The sequence below is a fragment of the Diabrotica virgifera genome, chromosome 3 (genome assembly GCF_917563875.1).
Source record: "Diabrotica virgifera virgifera chromosome 3, PGI_DIABVI_V3a".
In the NCBI taxonomy this organism is placed as follows: domain Eukaryota; kingdom Metazoa; phylum Arthropoda; class Insecta; order Coleoptera; family Chrysomelidae; genus Diabrotica; species Diabrotica virgifera.
In genome coordinates, this window is record NC_065445.1 from 57,345,628 (window position 1) to 57,370,621 (window position 24,994).

The window sequence follows — 24,994 nt, forward strand, 5'->3', positions numbered from 1 at the left end:
TTCGCTGAATTTCCTTATTAAAATGTTACTTTTTCGGGAGCTCAGATTACAACCGACTACTCACTACAATCCATAGGCGGCGATGGAAAAAATGCACATATTCCCTGGCAAATGACTCGAAAAGTATTGACTTAATGAAAAACTCTATAGAGCAAAAGTTACTTAAAATTAGACAGTTTATCAATTTCTGGCCTTACTTTGGACGAATATTTTTCACCCCCAAGAGGGGGTGAAAACCACCCCCGGGGCAAAAGCACATATCGGCACAATATCACTTTTTTTCTTTGACTTGTTAGCTATGTGTATGCTAAATTTCATGTCAATCCAAGCGGTTGTTTAAAATTTAGAGGTTTTGCAATATTTTACCACTAAAGAACGTACTATGTATTTACTAAATGAATTAGTTTTAAATATTTTTAATAAATGTACAGTTGTGAGTATTTATAAATATGTGAATGGTAGATGTGTCGGAAATGCTGGGAATTTTTATATTTTTTTGTATGGAATTTCATTTTCTGTGTACGGCAATTCAAATAGGTCTAAATTCTGAGTACAAAAAAAAAGGATATTAATAGTAAGCTGAAAATTTGTTAACAGCTTAGCGAAAGGCCACACAGGCGATAACTTACGGCGCCGTAAGAGTAGTAAACCTGACGAGGCATTGGTTGACTAACTATTTCATCTACAATTGGTTAGTCAACTAATGCCTCGTCAGGTTTACTGCTCTTACGGCGCCGTAAATTATCGCCTGCGTGGCCATTCGCTTAACGGTGTCTAGTCGGACAAACTTTGATGTACGGGAACACTGAAACAAGGGAAGTTTAACTTGTGGAACAGATACAATACTCAAATAAAAAATACAATTATATATAGGTACTTTATTTGTATATATTTTATATACAAATAAAATGTTAAAAGTACAATTTTAAGGCACGTATGTGAAAGTTTCGTGTGAAAGATTCGCTTCGCTCATTCTGAAATTCACATTAGTGCCTTAAAAATGTACTTTTTAAAACGTATATCATACAATATTTTTTCTACAAACGTCTTATATATCAACAATTATAATTTATGCATTCTCAATTACAGGACAATACCTACAAAAACTTTGACTTGAACTTGACTGACATTCCAGTTTTATATTTTTCTTGACATTACATCAAAACTGCCTATACTGTCAATACGTAAATCATAACAACTATAGAATAACATCTACTTTTATTTTTGTATATTCTAACAAATTTCAATATTTTTTTCCACAAACGTGTTAAAAATGCATTAATACAGTTTAAATTAAATTTTAAAAACCTTTTAAACCACCTTTTCCAAATTCCGCAAGTTGTGTTATTAATAATAATGTTAATAAATGAAATACAAATATTTTGACGTTTCACAATTTGACAATTCACTTTAACGGCAGTGCCTTAAAATTTTCAAAGCACTGGTGCTTTAAAGTAGCATTTTTAACGCTCCTATGGAGTGCTATAAATTGCATTTTTAACACGTTTGTAGAAAAATATATTTGAAAACACTAATAATACAGGGTGATCAACTTCTGTGACAAAGTCCAATATATCTGTTATTATAAAATATATGAAAAAAAGTTGTTAATAAAAGTTATAGACACCTTTAATGTACACATTTTAAAATTAGTGAGAAATATACAGGGTCCTCCATAACACGGTGCCAAACCAAAGTTATGTTTTTTTAAATGGAACACCCTGTATTTTATTCAAAATCTGATTTCTCTACATTTTTCTGATTAAAAAGATATAACACTTGTCTAGGGTTATACTGAGTGTTTCAAAGTTATGAGCAGTTTCATCAAAAAATCATGCTGATTTGATCGCCCTGTATGATTCAAACAGTATAATATAGACTTATTTTTTACTGCTGTTGACTGTCAATATTAAAGTAGTTTTGCAAAAACGTACAATTTTTTTATCACTGCACAAATTGTATACAGGGTAAGTCAAAATGCAAATAAAAGATTTTCTTCATATTTTTAAATGGAACACCCTGTATTTTATATTACCATCGAAAAGTTCTTTCATTATACTTGCATATCTTTTAAATATTCCCTATACCTAAAGTTATTAGTTTTCGAGATATTTTAGTTTAATTATTGATAACTCATAGATACGTTTATTACAGTAAATTAATTACCGTTAATATTAGAAACCTCCAATGAGTTTGTTAATGATAATTAAAATTAGACTGCATTTCATTTTTTCTCCAAGTTTATGGTAAATTCTATACAAAAACGACAATTTTATATTTAATAACAAAATGATATTAATTTTACGCGAAGAAATGGGAACTATAAATTGCTGCAAGTTCTTGTTTAAGGTGGCTTTGAAATCATTGACACAAAAACTGTCAGATGTAAGATTTTAATTATATGTACGTTTTTATTTTTGTTATTGATTATAATTGTTTGCCATATTGTTATAATTGGTACCTAACAATGAATTTTAGTCGTGAAGAAATGATATGGATTTTAGGAGAGTGTTTCAAAAACTCATTAGTTGCCACAAGAATTTATAAGGAACGGTGTCCATAGCGTCAACAACCAAATAAGACAGTATTTGACAACTTATTAGACATGTTTAATCGTACTGGTTCTGTTTATGAAGCAAAGGAAAAAACAAAAATCATTATTACGCATAAAATGAAATAAATGTTTTACTGCCTGTTACAGAAAATCCTCATACAAGTATTCAAAATATTACAAGAGAGCAAGATATAAGTTATGGATCTATCCAAAACATACTCAAGAAAAACAACATGCACCCATATCATATACAATTACATCAGGCACTTGTTGGGGATGATTTCGAACGAAGAGTACAATTTTGTCAATGGTCACAGCAACAAATAGTTATGCAGAGAGATTTTTTTGAGTTTGTTCTTTTTTTTTTTGGAGACGAGGTAACATTCCACAAAAATGGTAGTGTAAACAGACACAATTTTCATTATTATTCCACAACCAATCCGTACTATGCTCAGACACATAGTCAAACGAGATGGACCTTAAATGTTTGGGGTGGAAACATAGGCAATTACGTTATAGGTCCTTTTTGTTTGAGGTATCGGTAAATGGTGAGGTTTATTTAAATTTTCTAGTGAATCATTTACCTATTCTACTTGAAAATGTACGATTAAACATCCGCCAGCATATGTGGTAGCTTCACGACGGAGCCCCTGCTCACCACAACGTACTTGTCAACGGTGAACTCGATGAACTATTTTCTGAAAGATGGATAGGAAGAGATGGGCCAGTTCGCTGGCCACACAGATCACCAGAATTAAACGAAATTGACTCCTTTTTTTGGGTTATATTAAATACGTAGTGAATAGTACACATCCAACAATAGTTGACGATATGAAAATAAGGATTCAAAAAGCCTTTTAAAGTGTCACACAACAAATGCTTACAAACATCAGTAGGTCTTTCGAAACTCGTCTCCAGGCTTGTGTAGACGTTATGGGAGGTCATTTTGAACACCTTTTATGACATAAGAAGTACGTTGAACATTGTTTTTATTTAATTTAGTTTTTTTAATAAATTTGAATAAATTACAGTATTGTTATTAATAACTAAGTAATACATGCTGTTATCGACAATAAAACTAAAATATCTCGAAAACTAATAACTTTAGGTATAGGGAATATTTAAAAGATATGTAAGTATAGAGATAGAACTTTTCGAAAATAATATAAAATACAGGGTGATCCATTTAAAATTATGAAGAAAATCTTGTATTTACATTTTGACTTACCCTGTATACAATTTGTGTAGTTATAAAAAAATTGTACATTGTTGCAAAACTACTTTAATATTAATAGTGAAAAGCATTAAAAAAATAAGTTTATATTACACCGTTAGAAACATACAGGGCGATCAAATCAATATGATTTTTTAATAAAAGTGCTCGTAACTTTGAAACACTCAGTATAACCTGAGACAAGTGTTATATTTCTAGAATCAGAAAAATATAGAGAAGCCAGATTTTGAATAAAATACAGGGTGTTCCATTTAAAAAAACATAACTTTGGTTTGGCACCGTGTTATGGAGGGCCCTGTATATTTCTCACTAATTTTAAAGTGTGTAAATTAAAGGTGTCTATAACTTTTATTAACACCTTTTTTCATATATTGTATAATAACAGATATATTGGACTTTGTCACAGAAGTTGATCACCCTGTATATTCTTTCCACAACTTTTCTGGACTGATACATACATAAATTAAAACATTTAGTAACGAACTCCGCACTCTCTGTGTGCGCATGCGCGCAGATTAATAAAATTTCACCCTCAATCGCGCCTAATAAAGTATAACTTCAAAAAAAGTTTAGTATTAGAAAATGTATGTGAATAACCGATTAGTACGTTTTATCTAATTCAAATAAAATTCAATTTGGATGCTCTGGTTGGTGTTTCGTGTCCTAGTCGAGCAAAGCGCGAACAACATTAAATACGAAGCAAAATTCCCTATTATGCGGATTGAAGACCACTTACATTATTAGTAACATGTCCGTTTGTTCGTGTACATCGTCCACAATGTTTGGAGAGTAAGTTTCTATTGGCTTTGCAGTGGGGATGTTTGATATAGTCCGGATTTCAAATATGTACAGGAACTTATTACTTAACATGCAAAGCTAGAATTGTAATATGTTTGCTTCAGAATGGAATTTCTGCATTTCAGTTAAGTAAGTTTTATTCTGTTTACTACGGAACAGGTAATTTATATAGCGCAAGTTATAAAATACTTGGGATATTGGTGACAGCCACTATAAGGGGTTCAGTTATTAGAGTAATTTAAAGTTACCACGTCAAATATACAGAGAGAGTCTGTAAAGTGGAATAAATTCAATATCTCAAATACTAATTGTTTTTTTGGAAAATGCTCAGACCCATCGATTAGTATTTCAAATTGTCCTTTTTGACATTCAATAAAAATGTATACAGGGTGTCCCAATTTAGAGATATGACGTCATCGTCGATTTTCTTAAATGGCAACACTGTCATTTTGATAGCTAATTTGATAGGGTTTGTAAAGTTATACATAACTGCAAAATATCAAATTTTTATTCTCTACCATTTACAAGATAATAGAAAATAACAAAGTTATATCTGTAATTTGGAATATATTTAATAATTAAAATACTAACTGTTTTTTTGAAAAATGCTCAAACCCGTCGATTAGTATATCAAATTGTCATTTGTGACATATAATAGTAATGTATACAGGGTGTCCCAATTTAGAGATATGACGTCATGTTGATTTTCTTAAATGGCAACACTATCATTTTGATAGCTATTTTGATAGCGTGTGTAAAGTTATACACATCTGAAAAATTTCAAAATTTTATTCCCTACTATTTACAAGATAATAAAAAATAACAAAGTTATGAAGAACAAGAAGTAATCAAATAATAATTGAATTTATTTATTTCAATTAAGCAAATGCTCATAACGTTGCCCATTGACAATTTGACAATAATTGAGGGCAACATTATGAGTTTTTGCTTAATTTATTGAAATAATTAAATTCAATTATTAGTTGATTACTTCTTTTTCATAACTTTGTTATTTTTTATTATCATCTAAATGGTAGAGAATACAAATTTGAAATTTTGCAGTTGTGTATAACTTTACACACCCTATCAAAATAGCTATCAAAATGACAGTGTTGCCATTTAAGAAAATCAACGATGACGTCATATCTCTAAATTGGGACACCCTGTATACATTATTATTATATGTTAAAAAGGACAATTTGATATACTAATCGACGGGTCTGAGCATTTTTCAAAAAAAACAGTTAGTATTTTAATTATTGAATATATTCCAAATTACAGATATAACTTTGTTATTTTCTATTATCTTGTAAATGGTAGAGAATAAAAATTTGATATTTTGCAGTTATGTATAACTTTACAAACCCTATCAAATTAGCTATCAAAATGACAGTGTTGCCATTTAAGAAAATTGACGATGATGTCATATCTCTAAATTGGGACACCCTGTATATATTATTATTGAATGTCAAAAAGGACAATTTGAAATAGTAATCGACTGGTCTGAGCATTTTCCAAAAAAACAATTAGTATTTGAGATATTGAATTTATTCCACTTTACAGACTCTGTATATTATTTAATGTCGACTTCCATGAGGAGAGTTACATGGTAGCTTTTAATTGAAATTTTGTTTTCACCAAATTTTGACAAATGTGAAACCATTGAGTTATCCATGTCCGTCTGTCCGGCTATCTATCCGTAAATACAACTCATTCGTCATTATACTAGGTAGAATGAATGATAAATGCAGTGTCGAACGAACGCTATAGTCGGTTCGCTAAACTCAGACACAAATGGCTAACGATTTTAGTACGTATTTTTTTTTGTTTTTTGCCAATTTTCACCAAATTTGCAAAATTACTAAATATTTAGTAATTATTAACTATTTAGTAATTCTTTTTTTGCCAATTTTATCAAATTGGCAAAATTACTAGCTTAAATCACTAGCCAGTTGAGTCTGAGTTTAGCGAACGGACTATATCTAGGGCTGTCCCATAGGAGGTATCCGAATTGCGTCCAAAATTTTGAGGGATTTTCAGGTAATATCGCTAATGTGTTTTGTATGGTCAATTGCGTTCCGTTTCTAACAATAAAATTTAATCCTACACAGTATTACCTGGGTTCACAGGGTTTACCTAATTAGTTTCTTAGTAAAAATAAGAGAAAGTGGAGATTAACTTCATAAGGTCGATGCCACATTATGCGTTTTGACCGGATGCGGTGAAAACGCATCCGTTTCCAACGCAACCGGACCGACCTGTCACACTATGCGTTTAGTCTGGTGCAGTTTGTAAGCGCGTACCGATGACTCAAAACGCATCCGTTTCCAACGCAACCGGACCGATCTGTCACACTATGCGTTTTCACCGGATGCGGCGGAAACGCATCCGGTCAAAACGCATCCGTTTCCAACGCAACCGGACCGACCTGTCACACTATGCGTTTAGTCTTGTGCAGTTTGTAAGCGCATACCGATGACTCAAAACGCATCCGTTTCCAACGCAACCGGACCCATCTGTCACACTATGCGTTTTCACCGGATGCGGTGGAAACGCATCCGGTCAAAACGCATAATGTGGCATCGGCCTAAGGTGGAATTTTTAAAATTGCAGTTTATTTCCAAACAGTAAAGAGTGAACTTAGACAATCGCACCACGCAATGGATTTTGAAATGATGTTAAGTGAACGGGGAAAACCACTTACAGTTTTTCAAAAATTCAAATTTAGAAAGTTTCGTGAATTAAAAAAGTTTGGTGAAACTGTGTGGTATTGTACAAATAAAAAGTGTAAAGCAAAACTATATACATTAAATAATGTGTTTTCAAAAGTTAGTGGTGAACACAATCATGAGCTTGCTAAAGAAGTATTAATTCGGCAAAAAGTTGACAATTCTCTTAAAAGAAAAGCAACAGAAGATATTGCGGAACGACCTGCGAAGTTGTTACACAAGGAAATCGAAAAGCAAAGCGAAGTACTTACCTTTCTGTCAACAAAAGATGTCCAATACATAAAAAAGAACATTAATCGCACGCGATTGAAAACGGTTCCAAAATTGCCAAAATCAGCCAAGAACTTTTGAAACAAATAGAAATAATTACTATCAAAAATGAACAGTTTTTGTTGATTAATGATGAACAGTTTAATATTGTTGTTTTTTCATGTCTGTCTAATCTTTCATTTATGTGTAACAATTCCACTTTATTTATGGATGGAACATTTGATTATTGCACAAATTTTTTTTTCCAAATGTTTACATTACATACATTGATAAATGAAACTTATGTTCCGGTTGCATTTTGTTTGTTACCTAATAAGCAAAAATTCACTTACAAATCATTATTCGAATTATTAAAGAAAAAATGTCAAGATTTGGGATGCAATTTAAATCCAAAGAAAATAGTGATTGATTACGAATTAGGTATCCACTTCAGCGTAGAAGTTTTTCCGGAAGCAAATGTTGTTGGTTGTCGATTTCATCTTGCTCAAGCTTGGTAAGTAATACGTATAGCAATGTAACTGGCAAATAGTAGATTGTTAAGAAAAACTTGAGTTATGACGTCATCATATTTTTTTGCTGTAAAACTAAACATTTCAATATGTTTATTTTAAACTTCACTGTAATTTCTTTTTTCAAATATTTATTTTTTCAATTTTTTTTACAAAAAAACAGCATTTGATATAAGTAAAACAAGAATTGTAGGTAAAATATTTTCAAAAAAATTTATTTTTTAACATAAAAAAAGATGTCGTCATAACCTCTGTCAAAAAATTGGCTCCTAAATATTCTCATTATTTTTTAAAGATGTATTTTTTATAATATTTGACCTGTTTCAAACTTTTTCTTGAATGCAAGTACTTTCTGAAATAAAGAATTTATTCTATAATCTTGTTACAGGTGGCGTAAAGTACAAAATGTGGGATTGAGTTCTGAGTATAAGAACGAGAACTCAGAAATAGGTAAATGGCTGAAACATATTTTTGGCCTAATGTATCTTCCTCCGAGCCAAGTTCGAGATTGTTTTGTGGAAGATTTTATGCCTGAAAAACCAGATGATCATCGAGTTGACGCATTTGCAAACTATCTAGTTGAAACGTATATCGAAGAGGACTCCACATTTCCTCCACAAATTTGGGCAAAGAATAGCGCATCTTTATATAGGGTGAGGCAGATAACTGGCCTATTAGAAATATCTCGAGAACTAAAGTAAACAGAATCATGAAAATTGGAATAAAGGGGTTTTGGGAATGATCTATTAAATGAAAATATTTTCATCCCTTTGCAACTTCCGGTTATACCGGAAGTTGCTTATAACTTGATTTTTTTAAATGGGACACCCTGTGTATTTTTACATTTTTGGATTCTCCTCAATATCTTCTTTCTTAAAATATGAGATTTTGTAATATTATACAGGGTATTTTAAAAGATATTTACGTTTTTTTTATTAATTTCGTAGTAATATTCACACCCTGTAGAATTTTAATAGTTTGACATTAAAAACTCTGCTTACGTTCAAGTGATTTTTAATATAGTCTATTATTGTTGAGAATCATAAGTATAGCTAATTTTGAAATTTTAGTATACATGGTTGGTCGTTGGGGAACTTTTTTTTAAATGGGACACCCTGTATATTTTTACATTTTTGGATTCTCTTCGATGTCTTCTTTCTTAAAATATGAGGATTTGTAATGTTATACAGGGTATTTTAAAAGATAATTACGTTTTTTATTAATTTCGTAGCAAAATTCACACCCTGTAGAATTGTAGCAGTTTGACAACTAAAACTCTACTTACGTTCAAATTATATTTAATATGGTCTACTATTGTTAAGAATCATTAGTATAGCTAAATTTTTAATTTTAGTATACAGGATTGGTCGAAACTCGGAATGAGTATTTTCTGAGTTTTCTTAAATAGAACACCCTGTATTTTAGTATTGTAATGAAATCATATTTCATAGTACTTTTTTATTTTATAAGTATTCCCTATACCTAACTGCTTTAATTTGTGAGTTATTGGTGATTCAAGCTAAACATTAATTGCAACAAAAAATACGTAAAATTTTATTAGGTTGGCCTTGAAAATATTTAATCACAAATATTTTTTCAGAAATAAATACATATTAATCCAGACTGATCCTTAAAATACCCATAATGGTTTAGCTATCAAAATACCTACGTAGTTAAGATTGTTGGTGCCACTAACAATTAAGCACAATTTAAAGCAGTTAGGTATAGGGAATGCTTAAGAAATAAAAAAGTACCATAAAATATCATTTCATTACAATACTAAAATACAGGGTGTTCCATTTAAGAAAACTCAGAAAATACTCATTCCGAGTTTCGACCAATCCTGTAGGTATACTAAAATTAAAAATTTAGCTATACTAATGATTCTTAACAATAGTAGACTATATTAAATATCATTTGAACGTAAGTAGAGTTTTAGTTGTCAAACTGCTACAATTCTACAGGGTGTGAATATTGCTACGAAATTAATAAAAAACGTAATTATCTTTTAACATACCCTGTATAACATTACAAATTCTCATATTTTAGGAAAGAAGACATCAAAGAGAATCCAAAAATGTAAAAATATACAGGGTGTCCCATTTAAAAAAACGAAGTTATAAGCAACTTCCGGTATAACCGGAAGTTGCAAAGAGATGAAAATATTTTCATTTAATAGATCATCCTTCAAAACCCCGGTATTCCCATTTTCATGATTCTGTTGCCTTTAGTTCTCGAGATATTTCTAATAGGCCAGTTATCTGCCTCACCCTGTATAGAACAACTAATTCTTGTGAGGGATTTCATTCAAAATTTAAAAATTATTGTTTGTCTCCACATCCTAATATTTTTTTGTTTGTTGAAACATTAAAGCGCATTCAAACCGATTCTTATATAAAAATAAATTCTGGTAAACAAAATATTTCTAGAAATGTAGATAATGCTACCTCCAGCAAATATATTTTTCTCGAACAGAAAATTAACCAGTATAACAGGGGTGAAATTTCAAAATACAATTTTGTTAAATGTGTTAATTATAAATTCGGTGCTTTTTAATATAATATATTATATAAAAATAAACTGTTAGTTGAGCTTACATTAATTATATTTCCCTGCTTACCTAATATTTATTAAGCTATCCTCTGACCGCAATTGGGTTGGCTAATTAAAAAATGAAACGCAATTCGGACTAGACGTTATAGGTGGCCAGATATTTGGGACGCCAGAGGGTCCCATAAGTACTTAGCCTACAAAAAAAAAAGAATGTGTGTGTGTACTTTGTACGCACGTAAGAAGTTATACTTCTATTATATGATTTCAACGAAATTAATATACTTTAAACAGTTTATTTATATTTAATATAAATATTAAACTCATAAAATGTATAAAAAAAGAAAAATTTGCATCGGGGATAGAACCCGCTTATATTAGGACGATTTGGTTTAAAATCAAAGCCATTTAGCCACGCCCGTCATGTGGGAGGATTGACCAACTGAACGTTTTAAACTTTTTGACAGTTCTGAATTTAACCAAATTAGTTTAATTTTTGTGGAATTAAAATATTAAAATACAACAAAACATAGAATAAGAAAACAATATATTAGATGAAGATTGGTATAAATTTTGTTGGTAATCAAATTATGTAAATCAAAGCATTACCTAGAAGGTAGGTACTTATATTTTATATTTTCCAAATAGGTACCTATTGTAATTTTTTATTACAATACTGAAACATTTACAATTACGTACCTGTTGCTTTTAAAAACTATCCAAAAAGTCACTAAAATTAAAAACTTGCTTTTGTTTCTGTTCTCACAACAATCAAAACTAATATACACAACATTTGGTTACCCATAACCGCCATATTGAACAGTTATTGATAGGTCATTATAGTTACCCAATCAGAGCACGTATACCACTTTAGCTGCGCCCAGGACAAAGACTTTTGATGAATTTTCGCACATGTACATTCACTCCCAAACGCGCCTAAAGAAGTATAACTTCAAAAAACAAAAATTTTGGAAACGTGGTGACTTATTTCTTAACATAGTCTACTTTTAGTTCGATACACTTGACCCAGCGATGCTACAACTTCTTTAGCCGTCTGAAAAATGCATTTTCTAGACGTCTACTTCCGGAAGTGATGTAGGCTTCCGGAGCGGCGATGAACTCATCATTCAACTTAAATTTTCGACCGGTGAGTTACATTTTAAAGTGTGGAAACAAAACAAATGTGTGTGTACTTTGTACGCACGTAAGAAGTTATACTTCTATTATATGATTTCTTAAAAAGAAATATACTTTAAACAGTTTGTTTTAATTTTTTTAAACACCAAACTAATTTTGTGCTTACTGCTTTCAAAAAATTAAAAAAAAGTATAGGATTGCTCCGGATTCGAACTCAAGACCTCTCGATCTCTGGCCGAATGCTATACCAAATACGCTACGAGGACTGTGTCTGTATCGGTTCGGACGTACCTAATGACAATTCACGGTAACAAACAGACAAGGTGAAGTATAATAAATATACAATTAAATGTTTTAATAATACTCATCTTACTCCTTAGGAAGACAAATACAAAGACACAAAAACTCTAATAAATATAATTACTAAAAACACTAATTATTCTTTTCACTCCTTTTCTTGCACTGATATATTTATATACTTCGTCTAATTTACTAACCGTTGCACGTCATCCGCGTCATAGCCTGTGACGTCGCATGATACCAACACGAAATATTTGGCGGTAGGTGTGTTCTTTTTTAGAATAATTTTGCCGAGTACACTGGAATTACAGCCACTAGACATATTTTATTATATACGCGTAGAAATAATATTTGAAGATTTCTATTAATGTTAACCTAAAGAAATTCACAATAATATGTTTAATTTAATTTGTATAAATGGATTATAAAGTGTTTTTATGAAGCACATTTGTTCGGAACATACTGTAAGTGTAATCGAATGAAGGTGACATTTTAGAATAAATTGGTAACATTTATTTGACAGTGATGCGGTGATGACACTTCATATTTGTTTATATTCTTTACTATAAGTATCTGTTCTATTTTATTAACTGTTTTCATTATTTACTTTACTATAAAAAGATCCGCTACTATAAAAATATAAATTTCACCTAATTTTATCACGACTTGGAATAATCGAGGTATCTGACAACTTTTTTAGTTGTTATTGTAGATATATACAAAGAAACCTATCGGCTTCTCCCAAGAGTTCTGAGCTGTTTTTTAACCCTACGTTAGGCGCGTCGTTATTGCTGACAAGCTTAGGCGCGTGGTCTACGATCGTAGACCAATAGTTTTTTGTCGTATAATACCGGATTTTGGCAAAATTAACAAATTAGTGGTTAATAACATGTTTATTTATGTTCGCACTTTGATATTAGATATGTTTTGGTCCTTGGCTTTTCTCATTTTGACAGTGGTAAAATTAAAAACCAAGTCATGATTTTTTGGGTCTTTATTCGCAAGTAAATGAAAATGGTCACAAAAATAAGCTCAATTTAGTGAAAAACACAAAATATTTTTTATCTTTGAACTTATAGAGTGACCAATAGGGATAAATAATAAAGAATAGAACTAAAAAGTAAAAAAAGAACAAAACTATTAAATGGTCAAAGTGGCACAATTTTAGTCCGTCAAACATTCAGTGCAAATATCCCCAAAATTATCCTGCAAATGTGTCACATCTTTGGCATGCCCTTCTTGTCGACATATTGCAAATTCATGCACAAATACAACTTCGTCCCACGTAATTTGTTTCAATATTAGGGGAAGGGGGTACGACTTCTTGAACTCCGAGCAGTACGCGAGCTCGTCGTCTAAGTTCTCTTAGCAGGGAAGGCATAGTTGATCCATATTCAATTTGCTGTTTGATTAGTTCCCATGCTAAGTTTTCAATGAAGTCGCTTCTTGAAACATTTTCATTTATGTTATTAGCTTTATATACACAGCAGGCTACATATTAGCTTTATATATACAACTAAAAACTGGAACGCGCTTAGTCGCGTGGTCTACGGTTGTAGACTAGTGCTCTTTGAATAATGGTAAAAAAATAATGCAAACAGATCGGCGGCGTTTAGCAAACTGAAGAGTAAGTTGGAAGTATTAGTGACAGCTACTAAGCGGGATGGGGGCGTATGTGCAGTTTTATGCAATTGGCGACCACTTAAAGGAGAGTGGTCTACGATTGTAGACCACGCGCCTAACGGAGGGTTAATGATTAAACAATGCAGTGCAAAAACGCTTGGACTGCATTCAAATGATTATAACTTAATTCTTGTTCTCTATTTCTAAAGTTTTTATTTATTTACATTGAATATTAATTTGTTTTGTTGTATAATCCACGTTTACAATAATTATGTGATCTATTTGATTTAAAATGGATTCAGGATTTTTTTATACTTTGGCAACCATGTCAACTTAGATCTCTGGCGTAGATAATGACGTGCAACGGTAAGTAAATTAGACGGAGTGTACATAACTTGAAAGACCTAGTAACTAAACGCCATACTGTCTGTGTGCGCATGCGCGTAGAATTATGAAATTTTACTCTCAATCGCGCCTAAAGAAATATAAATTCAAAAATTCGTACAGGAGGTGGAGAAATTTTAAATCTGGAGAAGACGGTGCATGAGACCAATTCGACCAATTTCGCCATGGCGATGGTGGAAGTATCACCCGATGCGTTGTCATGGCGGAAGAGCACATTTTTTTCCAATTGGGTCTTTTTTCTGCAATTCAGCATCGAATCGGCCCAATAATGCGGCATAATAAAGCCATGTGACCGTTTTGCCCTTTTTCAGGGAGTTGATATAGATCACACCTTGCGAAACCCAGTAAATGGTGGCCTAACCTTTCCGGCCGAAAGGACCATCTGCATCCTCTTCGCAGCACGTTCGTGGTGTTACGTACTGTATCGACTGTTTCTTGGTCTCTGGTGTGTACCTGTGGATCCATGTTTCGTCGACGGTAATAAAAGAAGGTAGAAACTCCTTTGGATTACGCTTAAATAGCCTAAAACACTATTATGAATTGCTCACCCTCACGTGGTTACGCTTGTGGTCCTGAGTTACCAAACGTAACATCCATCGCGCCGACAGCTTTCTCATGTCCAAAATTTCGTGCAGGATATAACCCACGCAATTTTTTGAGATGCCTACTAGGGTGGTGCGAAAAAAGTCAAGTTGATAATTGCGTGTCACTATAGTGCGGAGAAGTTGCGATTGGTAATTACAAGACAAACAACAAAGAAATTATTCAAATCGGACTTTATCTTCCGGTCCCGGAACGGGCCTAAAGATTATGAACAAAATGAAATTTTTCCTTTTTTTCAAAAATTTTTATTTAACTTCCACGTACGTTTTATTTATCGCTATAGTTAAATTTATTTACAGTTTGCATGGTTGAGTAATAAAAAAAATACTTTTCCACATTTAACGAATATCTTCCGATCCCGCAAGGTCAATCAAAATCTATAAAAAATTGAAATGTTTGATAATTTTGATCAATTAGAATATATTTAGTTATCTCATTTTTCTGCTACATTGTGAAGCTTTTCGCTTGTTTAGATATTGTATGAAAATATTTAAACAACGCAAAACTCACAACGAGGAGGTGGTTGCACTTCTAGCTCCAATCACACCCTTCTCTCCAACTAACAAATGTGTAGGACGCTTCACCTGTGGTAAAAGGACCTGGTGAATATCTCCTGTCCTTCACACAAGAGGGGAACCAGCTTCTATAGTGGTTGATATAATTAGACTCTGATATTCTTTGTCGAGTCGAAGCAAGGTGTAAATCGGTGTTGAAATGATTAAAATACGTGTGAGATAATTAGTTTATTTAACACAAACACTAATATTTACAAGTATCGTACAAAATAATTATTATTGTTTTTACTACAACAAAAAAACATACATAAATTTGCTATGTGCAATTGACAGTAAAGTGAACCGCGATTTAAGAGTGAAACATGTGATTAGTAACAAGTGAGAGAAGATTCGCGTGAAAAACCGTGTAATGCGATAGGAAAATACGAGACGTGAATACTTTCAGAGTTGAGCGAGAGACGCGACCGATTAGCTCGGTAGTTGACGAATAAGTCATTGAGAGACGAGAGACTAAAAACGACTTAGGCATAAGGATTCCTTTTTCCTTTGGGTCCCCAAAAAGAAGTGGAACTCATTCATCAATGTCCTATGCGTGTCTAATTTACGTTCAGAAATAAACAGAAGGTTTAATTTAGTCCAGTAACGACAAAGGCCTTTATTGGTTTAAGGATACATAAATCCGACAGCAAGACAGCTTCACACATTGTCAAGTTGAAAGAATTGTTCTTAATTTCGATCCAAACCCTGGGAACCGGATATATCTTAACCTAGAATGTTTTCGTAGTGCACGGGTCCTTGTATCGCCGACTGAAATGGGAGGCCACGGGACAAGCAAATGTTTTCTCGGAATTGGTTAATTTTGGAAGCTACAAAGGGCAGATGTGTTCGTTTGAAATTATCAATGATTCGACGAATTTTATTAAGATTCTTATATAAGTAGAAATGATAATTAGCTTTATGTTAGAAAATCTAACATAAATTGCCCCCCGCGCCAGAGGAGGAAAAATAAATGTTAAGAGCAAGATAGAGAAAGAGAGAGCGATGGAGAGAGATAGCGATTGGGAGAGAGAGATCGAAAGAGAGAGAGAGAGCGAGAGAGGGAGAGAGAGAGTGCGGTTTTTAGTAAATTTGCTTGAGAGAAGAAGAGATTATGGGAAACTTTATCTTCAGTTGTGAGTTATTTAAAAATTATATTTACAAATAAATTGCGAAAAATCAAGAGATAATTCTTTACAATAATAAACAAAACTTGTTTTTTTTTTCATTTTTCTTAGTGTATATACTATTTTGTACAAAAGGGTTTTGACCTAAATTTACAAATCAGTTGTCGCGGGTAACTGTAAATGTGTCATAAATTATAGGCGTTTTGCCCTGAGTGAACTGTTGTGGTGTTTTTATTTTTCAAATTTATTGTCAACAAGTGAAAGTGCGGGTGACTTGGGTACTTGAGTAGATAGAGGCATTGTCTAGTTATACAATGCTAGCGGTAATATTTTGAGGGTAAGGTCGGTTATTGAACTGTGTTTCCTAAAAAGGGAAGAAATATTTTCATTTTTGTTAATGCCTTTTAAAATGAGATTTTAGACGTTTTCTTGGGATAGGAAATGATTCGTCAATATTCAAATTCTCGGATGGTGTTTTATGGGTTAAATTGATTTTGTCAAAATACACATTTGTAGAGTGAGAAAATAAAGAAATGTTTTGTTGTTTAGAATGGGCTGCGTTTGGAATATTACCGGCGATTACCCATCCAAATATTGTATTGAAGAGTGTGGGTAGATTTTTTCCTAATTTTACGATACCCGGTAAGAGGATTTCGTAGTAAGCATCTGCTCCTATCAGAATTTCAATATTTGATTCCATATAAAAATATTTATCAGCCAGGCTGAGATCTTTTGGAATTTTAAGAAAATCAGGGTTGATATCTAATTGCGGTAGCTGGCAAGAAATCTTTGGAATTATTGCACAGTTTAAATTGACATTACGTTCGAAACCAGGTGTGTAAAGCATGATTTTTGCCATTGATTTCGAAGTGAGAGAACTTTGGGCAATGCCACAAACTTTTAGTTCATTGCCAGAAATTTCGGGATTAATTTTATTAGCGAGATTTTCCGTTATAAAAGAATTTTGACTACCAGAGTCAAGGATTGCCTTAGCAAATATGGCATTTCCAGATTTGTCAATTAAAATTACTTGAGCGGTGGGTAAAAGAGTCGAAGAGTGTGTAAAAGGTTTATTTGTAACGGTTAGAGCTACGTTAGGGTTACATTCATCTTCTTGAGAGTCATTAAAATAAGATGGCTGAGCAATATTTGCGTGGAGTGAGTTAGTGGAATTTATGGCATTTGTGGTGCGGGGTGAGAGACTGCGAGCATCAGCAACTTGTGCTTGCGAATTTGCATCATTATTAAAACGAGAAGCATTATAACGTGTATTTCTGTTACTATTCTGTTGAGCGGTTTCTGCATAGGGTGTAAATCTAGCAGAATTTACATGTGTGCTTGCATTGCGATTATCTTCGTGGTGAGAAGCGTGAGAAGAACGAGTACGTTTAATGTTTTCTGCATACGAGTTTTGGTGCAGAAGGGTGTGATGGTTTTTAGAACAAATAAAACAACCGCGAGAAGTACACTGAGCATGAGTGTGTTTTGTACCAAGACAGTTAGAGCACATGTCTCGCGATTTTAAAAAATTATATTTTTCTGAGTGAGAGAGGGCAGCGAATTGCCTACAGGAATATATTTTGTGCGCTGAATTATTACAGTAATTGCATTTGATATGATTACTAGAGGAGAGAGGTGGAGATGTATTTGAGAGAAGAGAAGTGGAGTTAGATTTAGCGTGTGATTTGTCCCTTTTTGATTCAGGAATATTTGTGAGGTCTGCGAGAATGTTGCAGCGTTCATTGAGGATCTCAAAAAGTTCGACAATTGTGGGAGTGTAATTTCTATCTCTTCTTTCCCCATAATATCGTTTGGTGGCAAAATCGAGCTTTCTTGTTATTAAATTAATTAAGAGATAATCCCACGATTCGACGGGAACTTGTAGAGCCTTTAGGGAGTCAATATTTCTTTTTAAATCGTTTGTAAAATCACTTAGTGACCGATAGTTGCTCCTTGTGAGTGTAGGGAAATCTATGATAAGATTGATGTGAGAATTGATAATAGCAAGACTGTTGTCGTACTTCTTTTCGAGTATGTCAATAGCGAGATCAAAGTTTTCGTTAGTTACGTCAAGCGAATCAATTAAATTTAAGGGTTCTCCGCGGAGGGAAGATTTCAAATAAATTAGCTTTTGAGCTTTGGTGAGTGTTTGATTATCCTTTATAATGGAGGAAAACAATTGGTAAAATGAGACCCATTTACTGGGCTCACCATGATATATAGGAACAGAAACAGGTGGTAAGCGTACGTTGGAGTTAGCATGATTACCGTGTTGATACTGAGAAGGTACCGAAGAAGAAGAATTAACTTTCGAAAATTGCGCCAATTTACCGTCAATTCGAGACATAGCAGAGAAGTATTTATTTTCAACTTCTTCTCTATTTTCTGTGTGCAAATCAGCATTTTTGTGAGTGTCTATCTTATTACAAATATCATTATAATTATTAAATGCATTAATTAAGTGAATTCTTCTATGACTTAGTTCAAATGTTTCAGTTTGACTATCGAGAAAATTGCTTATCCAATTCAAATTTCGTTCAAGTGATGATTTGCATGTACCAATCTCCCTCTTCAGTGCGTCCATAATTAAAATATACCAAAATTTAAAAAAAATTAAAATATTGATTGTCCAGTGACAATCTGTAAATATTGTGATTTTAACGGTATTACACAAAGAGAGATCGTGGTTGAAAATAGAGTGAGTAAAGTGAGTATGTAGTGTAAAAAGAAATAAAAATTATGCAAAATATTTAAAAAAGAGATGAGCAGATATATATAAAAAATAAAGAGTAAACAAATAAATTGTCCTTTAAAGCACATGCGTACACAAACTTATTGAGTGAAAGATAATATGTGGAGTAATATTTAAGGAAATAAAATAAAAGTTCATAAAGTTTTTTTTATTATTGCGATGTTACCTTAGTATGCGTCAAGAAAGCGTTGTTCTGGAAGAATGGGACGGTGTCAGCGTGGCGGCGGGCAGCGGGAGCAGCACCAGGCCGAGGTGGAGGCGATCAGCGGGACAGCAACGGTCCAAGTTGGAGGCGGTCAGCGGGACAGCAAACGGTCCAAGGTGGAGGCGGTCAGCGGGACAGCGACGGTCCAAGTTGGATGGCAATCAGCGTGAGAGCAATGGTGCAAGGTGGGGTCGATCAGTGGAACCGCAACGGTCCAAGGTGGAGGCGGTCAGCGGGACAGCGACGGTCCAAGGTGGAGGCGATCAGCGGGACAGCAACGGTCCAAGGTGGAAACGGTCAGCGGGACAGCAATGGTCCAAGGTGGAGTCGTTCAGCGGGACAGCAATGGTCCAAGGTGGAGGCGATCAGCGGGACAGCAACGGTCCAAGGTGGAGGCGGTCAGCGGGACAGCGACGGTCCAAGCTGGAGGCGATCAGCAGGACAGCAACGGTCCAAGGTGGAAACGTTCAGCGGGACAGCAATGGTCCAAGGTGGAGTCGATCAGCGGGACAGCAACGGTCCAAGGTAGAGGCGGTCAGCGGGACAGCAACGGTCCAAGGTGGAGACGGTCAGCGGGACAGCAATGGTCCAAGGTGGAGTCGATCAGCGGGACAGCAACGGTTCAAGGTGGAGACGGTCAGCGGGACAGCAACGGTCCAAGGTGGAGTCGATCAGCGGGACAGCAACGGTCCAAGGTGGAGACGGTCAGCGGGACAGCAACGGTCCAAGGTGGAGTCGATCCGCGGGACAGCAACGGTCCAAGGTGGAGACGGTCAGCGGGACAGCAATGGTCCAAAGTGGTGGCGATCAGCGGGACAACAACGGTCCAAGGTGGAGTCGATCAGCGGGACAGCAACGGTCCAAGGTAGAGGCGGTCAGCGGGACAGCAACGGTCCAAGTAGAGGTAATAGGATCACCGGAACAGCCGATAACGATTCGATTCAATTTCAACACCGCGAGCCTTGCTTCTGGGTATGCAGACGATTCTTTGAATCGTCCCACCAGGGGTACCAAATTATGTGTAGGACGCTTCACCTGTGGTAAAAGGACCTGGTGAATATCTCCTGTCCTTCACACAAGAGGGGAACCAGCTTCTATAGTGGTTGATATAATTAGACTCTGATATTCTTTGTCGAGTCGAAGCAAGGTGTAAATCGGTGTTGAAATGATTAAAATACGTGTGAGATAATTAGTTTATTTAACACAAACACTAATATTTACAAGTATCGTACAAAATAATTATTATTGTTTTTACTACAACAAAAAAACATACATAAATTTGCTATGTGCAATTGACAGTAAAGTGAACCGCGATTTAAGAGTGAAACATGTGATTAGTAACAAGTGAGAGAAGATTCGCGTGAAAAACCGTGTAATGCGATAGGAAAATACGAGACGTGAATACTTTCAGAGTTGAGCGAGAGACGCGACCGATTAGCTCGGTAGTTGACGAATAAGTCATTGAGAGACGAGAGACTAAAAACGACTTAGGCATAAGGATTCCTTTTTCCTTTGGGTCCCCAAAAAGAAGTGGAACTCATTCATCAATGTCCTATGCGTGTCTAATTTACGTTCAGAAATAAACAGAAGGTTTAATTTAGTCCAGTAACGACAAAGGCCTTTATTGGTTTAAGGATACATAAATCCGACAGCAAGACAGCTTCACACATTGTCAAGTTGAAAGAATTGTTCTTAATTTCGATCCAAACCCTGGGAACCGGATATATCTTAACCTAGAATGTTTTCGTAGTGCACGGGTCCTTGTATCGCCGACTGAAATGGGAGGCCACGGGACAAGCAAATGTTTTCTCGGAATTGGTTAATTTTGGAAGCTACAAAGGGCAGATGTGTTCGTTTGAAATTATCAATGATTCGACGAATTTTATTAAGATTCTTATATAAGTAGAAATGATAATTAGCTTTATGTTAGAAAATCTAACAAAATGAGTGTGTGTTTTTATATTATTTACATTTACATTTCTTCTTGATCTGTTTGTGTCTAGATTTTAAACGCCAACTCTGTATTGTGATTTGTTGGGAAAATATGGCAGCATGTACCTTGATTTAAGTGTTGCCCTGATGAATCCATTTCTTGATTGGGGCTCACATACATTAGACATTAGACGATGCTTCCGTGACCAACTCTATGCACCGCTCGACAGCTTGCGGGTGGCAGGTATAGTTTTGTACATTCTAGTCCGGCATGATGTAATGCAGGAACTTATATTTTATTTGAAACACTGCAAAGAACTGGTGGATAAGATAGTTTTGTAACATTCCAGTCTATTATTTCAGTGTAGTCCTGTGCTTCAAAATTTAAAGTAGGAGGAATGAAATGTCTAATACCTTAGGCCTTTGCTTTAGCAATTTGCCTCTTTTTAACTCTCTCCATAGCCCTATCTCTCTAATGTGTTTTCCTTTCTACCTACTACTTGAAATTTTGAAGCACAGGACTAAACTAAAATAATAGACTGAAATGTTGCAAAATTATCTTCTCCACCACTTCTGTGAAGAATTTCAAATGAAGATCTAAGATCAGATAAGTTCTTGCATGACATCGGGCTACATGTACAAAACTGTCCCTGCCACACGCAAGGTGACGAGCGGTGCGTAGAGTTGGTCACGAAAGCATCGTATAATGTCTAATGTATATTGGCCCCAATCAAGAGATGGATTTATCAGGGCAACACTTAAATCAAGGTACATGCTGCCAGATTTTACCACCAAATCACAATACAAAGTTAGCGTTCAAAAGCTAGACACAAACAGATCAAAAAGAAATATAGATAATAAATATGTAAATAATGTAAAAAACACACACTCGTTGGTTGATTGGAGAGAAGGGTGTGAGTGGAGCTAGAAGTGCAACCACCTCCTCGTTGTGAGTTCTGGGTTGTTTAAATATTGTCATACAATATCTAAACAAGCGAAGAACTTCACAATATAACAGAAAAATGAGATAACTAAATATTTTTTAATTTATCAAAATCATCAAAAATTTCAATTTTTTATAGGTTTTGATTAACCTTGCGGGATCGGAGGATATTCGTTAAGTGCGGGAAAGTATTTTTTTATTACACAAGCATGCAAACTTAAAATAAATTTTACTATAGCGATAAATAAAACGTACATAGAGGTTATACAAACATTTTCTAAAAAAGGTAAAATTTCAGTTTTTCCATAATCTTTAGGCTCGTTGCGGGATCGGAAGATAAAGTCCGATGCGAATAATTTCTTTTTTGTTTTTCTTGTAATTACCAATCGCAACTTTTCCGCACTATAGCGACACGGAATTATCAACTTGACTTTTTTCGCACCACCGTAATACCTACTGTCTCAGCTATCTCGAGGACCTTCAGTCGGCGGCCTGCCAATACAAAATCGTGTAGTTTTTTCATGTTATCCTCCGTGGTAGCCGTTTTCAGGGCATCTGACCGTAACTCATCAAAAGCCGATATGCGACCATATTGAAACTCGTTAAATCAATTTTTGATGGTCGTCATCGAAGGAGAAGCGTTACCGTACACAGCATTCAAGCGCTCTTTGGTTTCACTGCACAATTTCCTCTCCAAAAACAAGAATCGAATCATCAAATGATAAAATATTGCTCTTTTTTCATTTTTATAAAATCCCTAGACAAGCCCGCTTCCAAACGCGGTCAAAACAAAGCTAAAAGTCCAATTCGGCAGAGATTTTGTCATAGGTCGTCTAATAGAAGAGGCTACGTATTTATAGGGCCACCGATGTATAACCCAAGGATGGTACTAAAGGTGAGAAATTTGAACTAGGACTGCCTGTTTTAGAAATGCAACCGTAAGTGCTGTTTTAAATTCGACGGAATAATACAAGCGATATATTATTCGACGCGCCTTCGCAAGATGAGAAGAAATATAATACTTTCGCTTTCATGAATGTCTGTCCGTCTGTTTGCGAATATAACTTCTTCTTATTAAGAGGAGAATATACAAATAGAATGAGAAATGAGATGTCGAATGAAAGCTTATACCGTAGTATCCTTTTAAAGTCACCGAAATAGTATACCCTATCCCACGAACATACGCCTGTTTTGGATTACTTCGACAACGAATATATTACTGTGCAAAATAAGAAGAACGAAAGTAAATTGCAAATTACTTTGTTGTTTATTGGAGTAATTATTAGCGCCATTTACTTTCGTACTTCTTATATTGCACAGTAAAATATTCGTTGTCGAAGTAATCCAAAACAGGAGTATGTTCGTGGAATGACCCATATAAGCAATATATTATAACAATTTCTAACCGGAAGTGCCATATTATATTCGTAGAAATAGTTCATGAGACATATCAATCGAAGCGTATTGATAAGTCGAGCTTGAATCTTTAGTTCCAGTTTTGAAGTAATTTGCGTTTAAACAGTTGTATCATCGGATACCTCTTTTTGGATGGTGCTAGAAAGGTCACCACCCAAGTAGCAATTTGTCGACGCGACAACGTTGTCTACCGCGTGGCAACGTTTTGTTACAACGTTGTTATTGCCTAGAAGACGACCCTATTCTGCACTAATTTGGTGGACGATTTTTGAGTTGTCTTGACGTTGCCTAGACAACCTCCTATGAAGCAACATCGTTTCGTAAGCCCGGCCGCACATCAAAGAAACATGAAACGTAAATTACGTTTCATGGAAATAAACCACTGCTAAACAAATATATATCCGGCCATTTATGAGACTCTCCGAAAATAAAAATGTGTCATGAGCATGAATCACACTCGTTTCATTAGTAGGCGGACTTTGAGATGTTTTTAGCAGTGTTTTCTTTTCATGAAACATGTTTTTCGTTTCATGTTTCATGTTTTTCGTTTCATGTTTCTTTGGTGTGCGGCTTGGCTTAGCGTTGCATAAGACAACTGAAGAGACTATAAAAAGAACCTGCGCGTGCAATGGTTGCTCAAGGCGTCAGACTAGTTATGTTTTTTTACCTATATTTTTAACACCTGTATGGTGAATGCGAAAACCAAAAAGGTAACTATTTTGACATCGTATTATGTATTTAAGTTTATATAAATATTGATGTGATCTTTATTATTGATATGAGATAATATTCTTATATGTTACTTAATTTAATCAATGTATTAATACTAATCTAATTAATTAACCAGATCACATATCAATATGTTTTCAATCTCAGGGCGAATTATAAATTAATTACTTACTTCCGTGGCTTCTAAATATTTCTTAATGGTTCCTAATCGGGATAGAAAAGAAAAGAGTAAAAAAAAATACACATATGGGTTACAATTATAATCAAAATATTTTTTATTTTATTTAAAAAAGGCAATCAATGCTTAATATTTGCTATTTCTTATTATTCTTAAACATAACATTTACAAATGGGAATCTTATTTCCTTTTGGTTTTCAATTGAAAGTTTTTATTAACATTTAACTATTAGGAGTTATTAGGAACAACTCTATTTAAGTTTGATGAAGCTTTTCTGATATTATTGATTATGTTATTCAATTTTTTATGTGGAATTTAATACGAAAACCCATACATTCATGTCCAAACAAATGAGACTGACCTTTTCCTGGTGAACTGAAAATGTCCTCACACAAGACCCTTTCCTGCTATCCTTGGCTGCGATCAAACCTCGTCCTGGCTTCCAGTGA

The 24,994-nt window shown here is 34.2% G+C and overlaps 2 protein-coding genes across 2 annotated transcripts in view; one reads left to right on the plus strand and one right to left on the minus strand.

Moving 5' to 3' along the window:
* The window catches only part of LOC114324501 (connectin-like), a 1,593,699-nt gene that overhangs the window by 790,108 nt on the left and 778,597 nt on the right, over positions 1-24,994 (minus strand). The gene's annotated exons all lie outside the window — the stretch shown is intronic.
* Positions 19,690-20,799, plus strand: LOC126881077 (uncharacterized). The gene is made up of 2 exons (XM_050645112.1): positions 19,690-19,872; positions 19,975-20,799. The coding sequence occupies exons 1-2, from the start codon at positions 19,829-19,831 to the stop codon at positions 20,402-20,404; spliced, it is 474 nt and encodes a 157-aa protein (XP_050501069.1). The 5' UTR covers positions 19,690-19,828; the 3' UTR covers positions 20,405-20,799.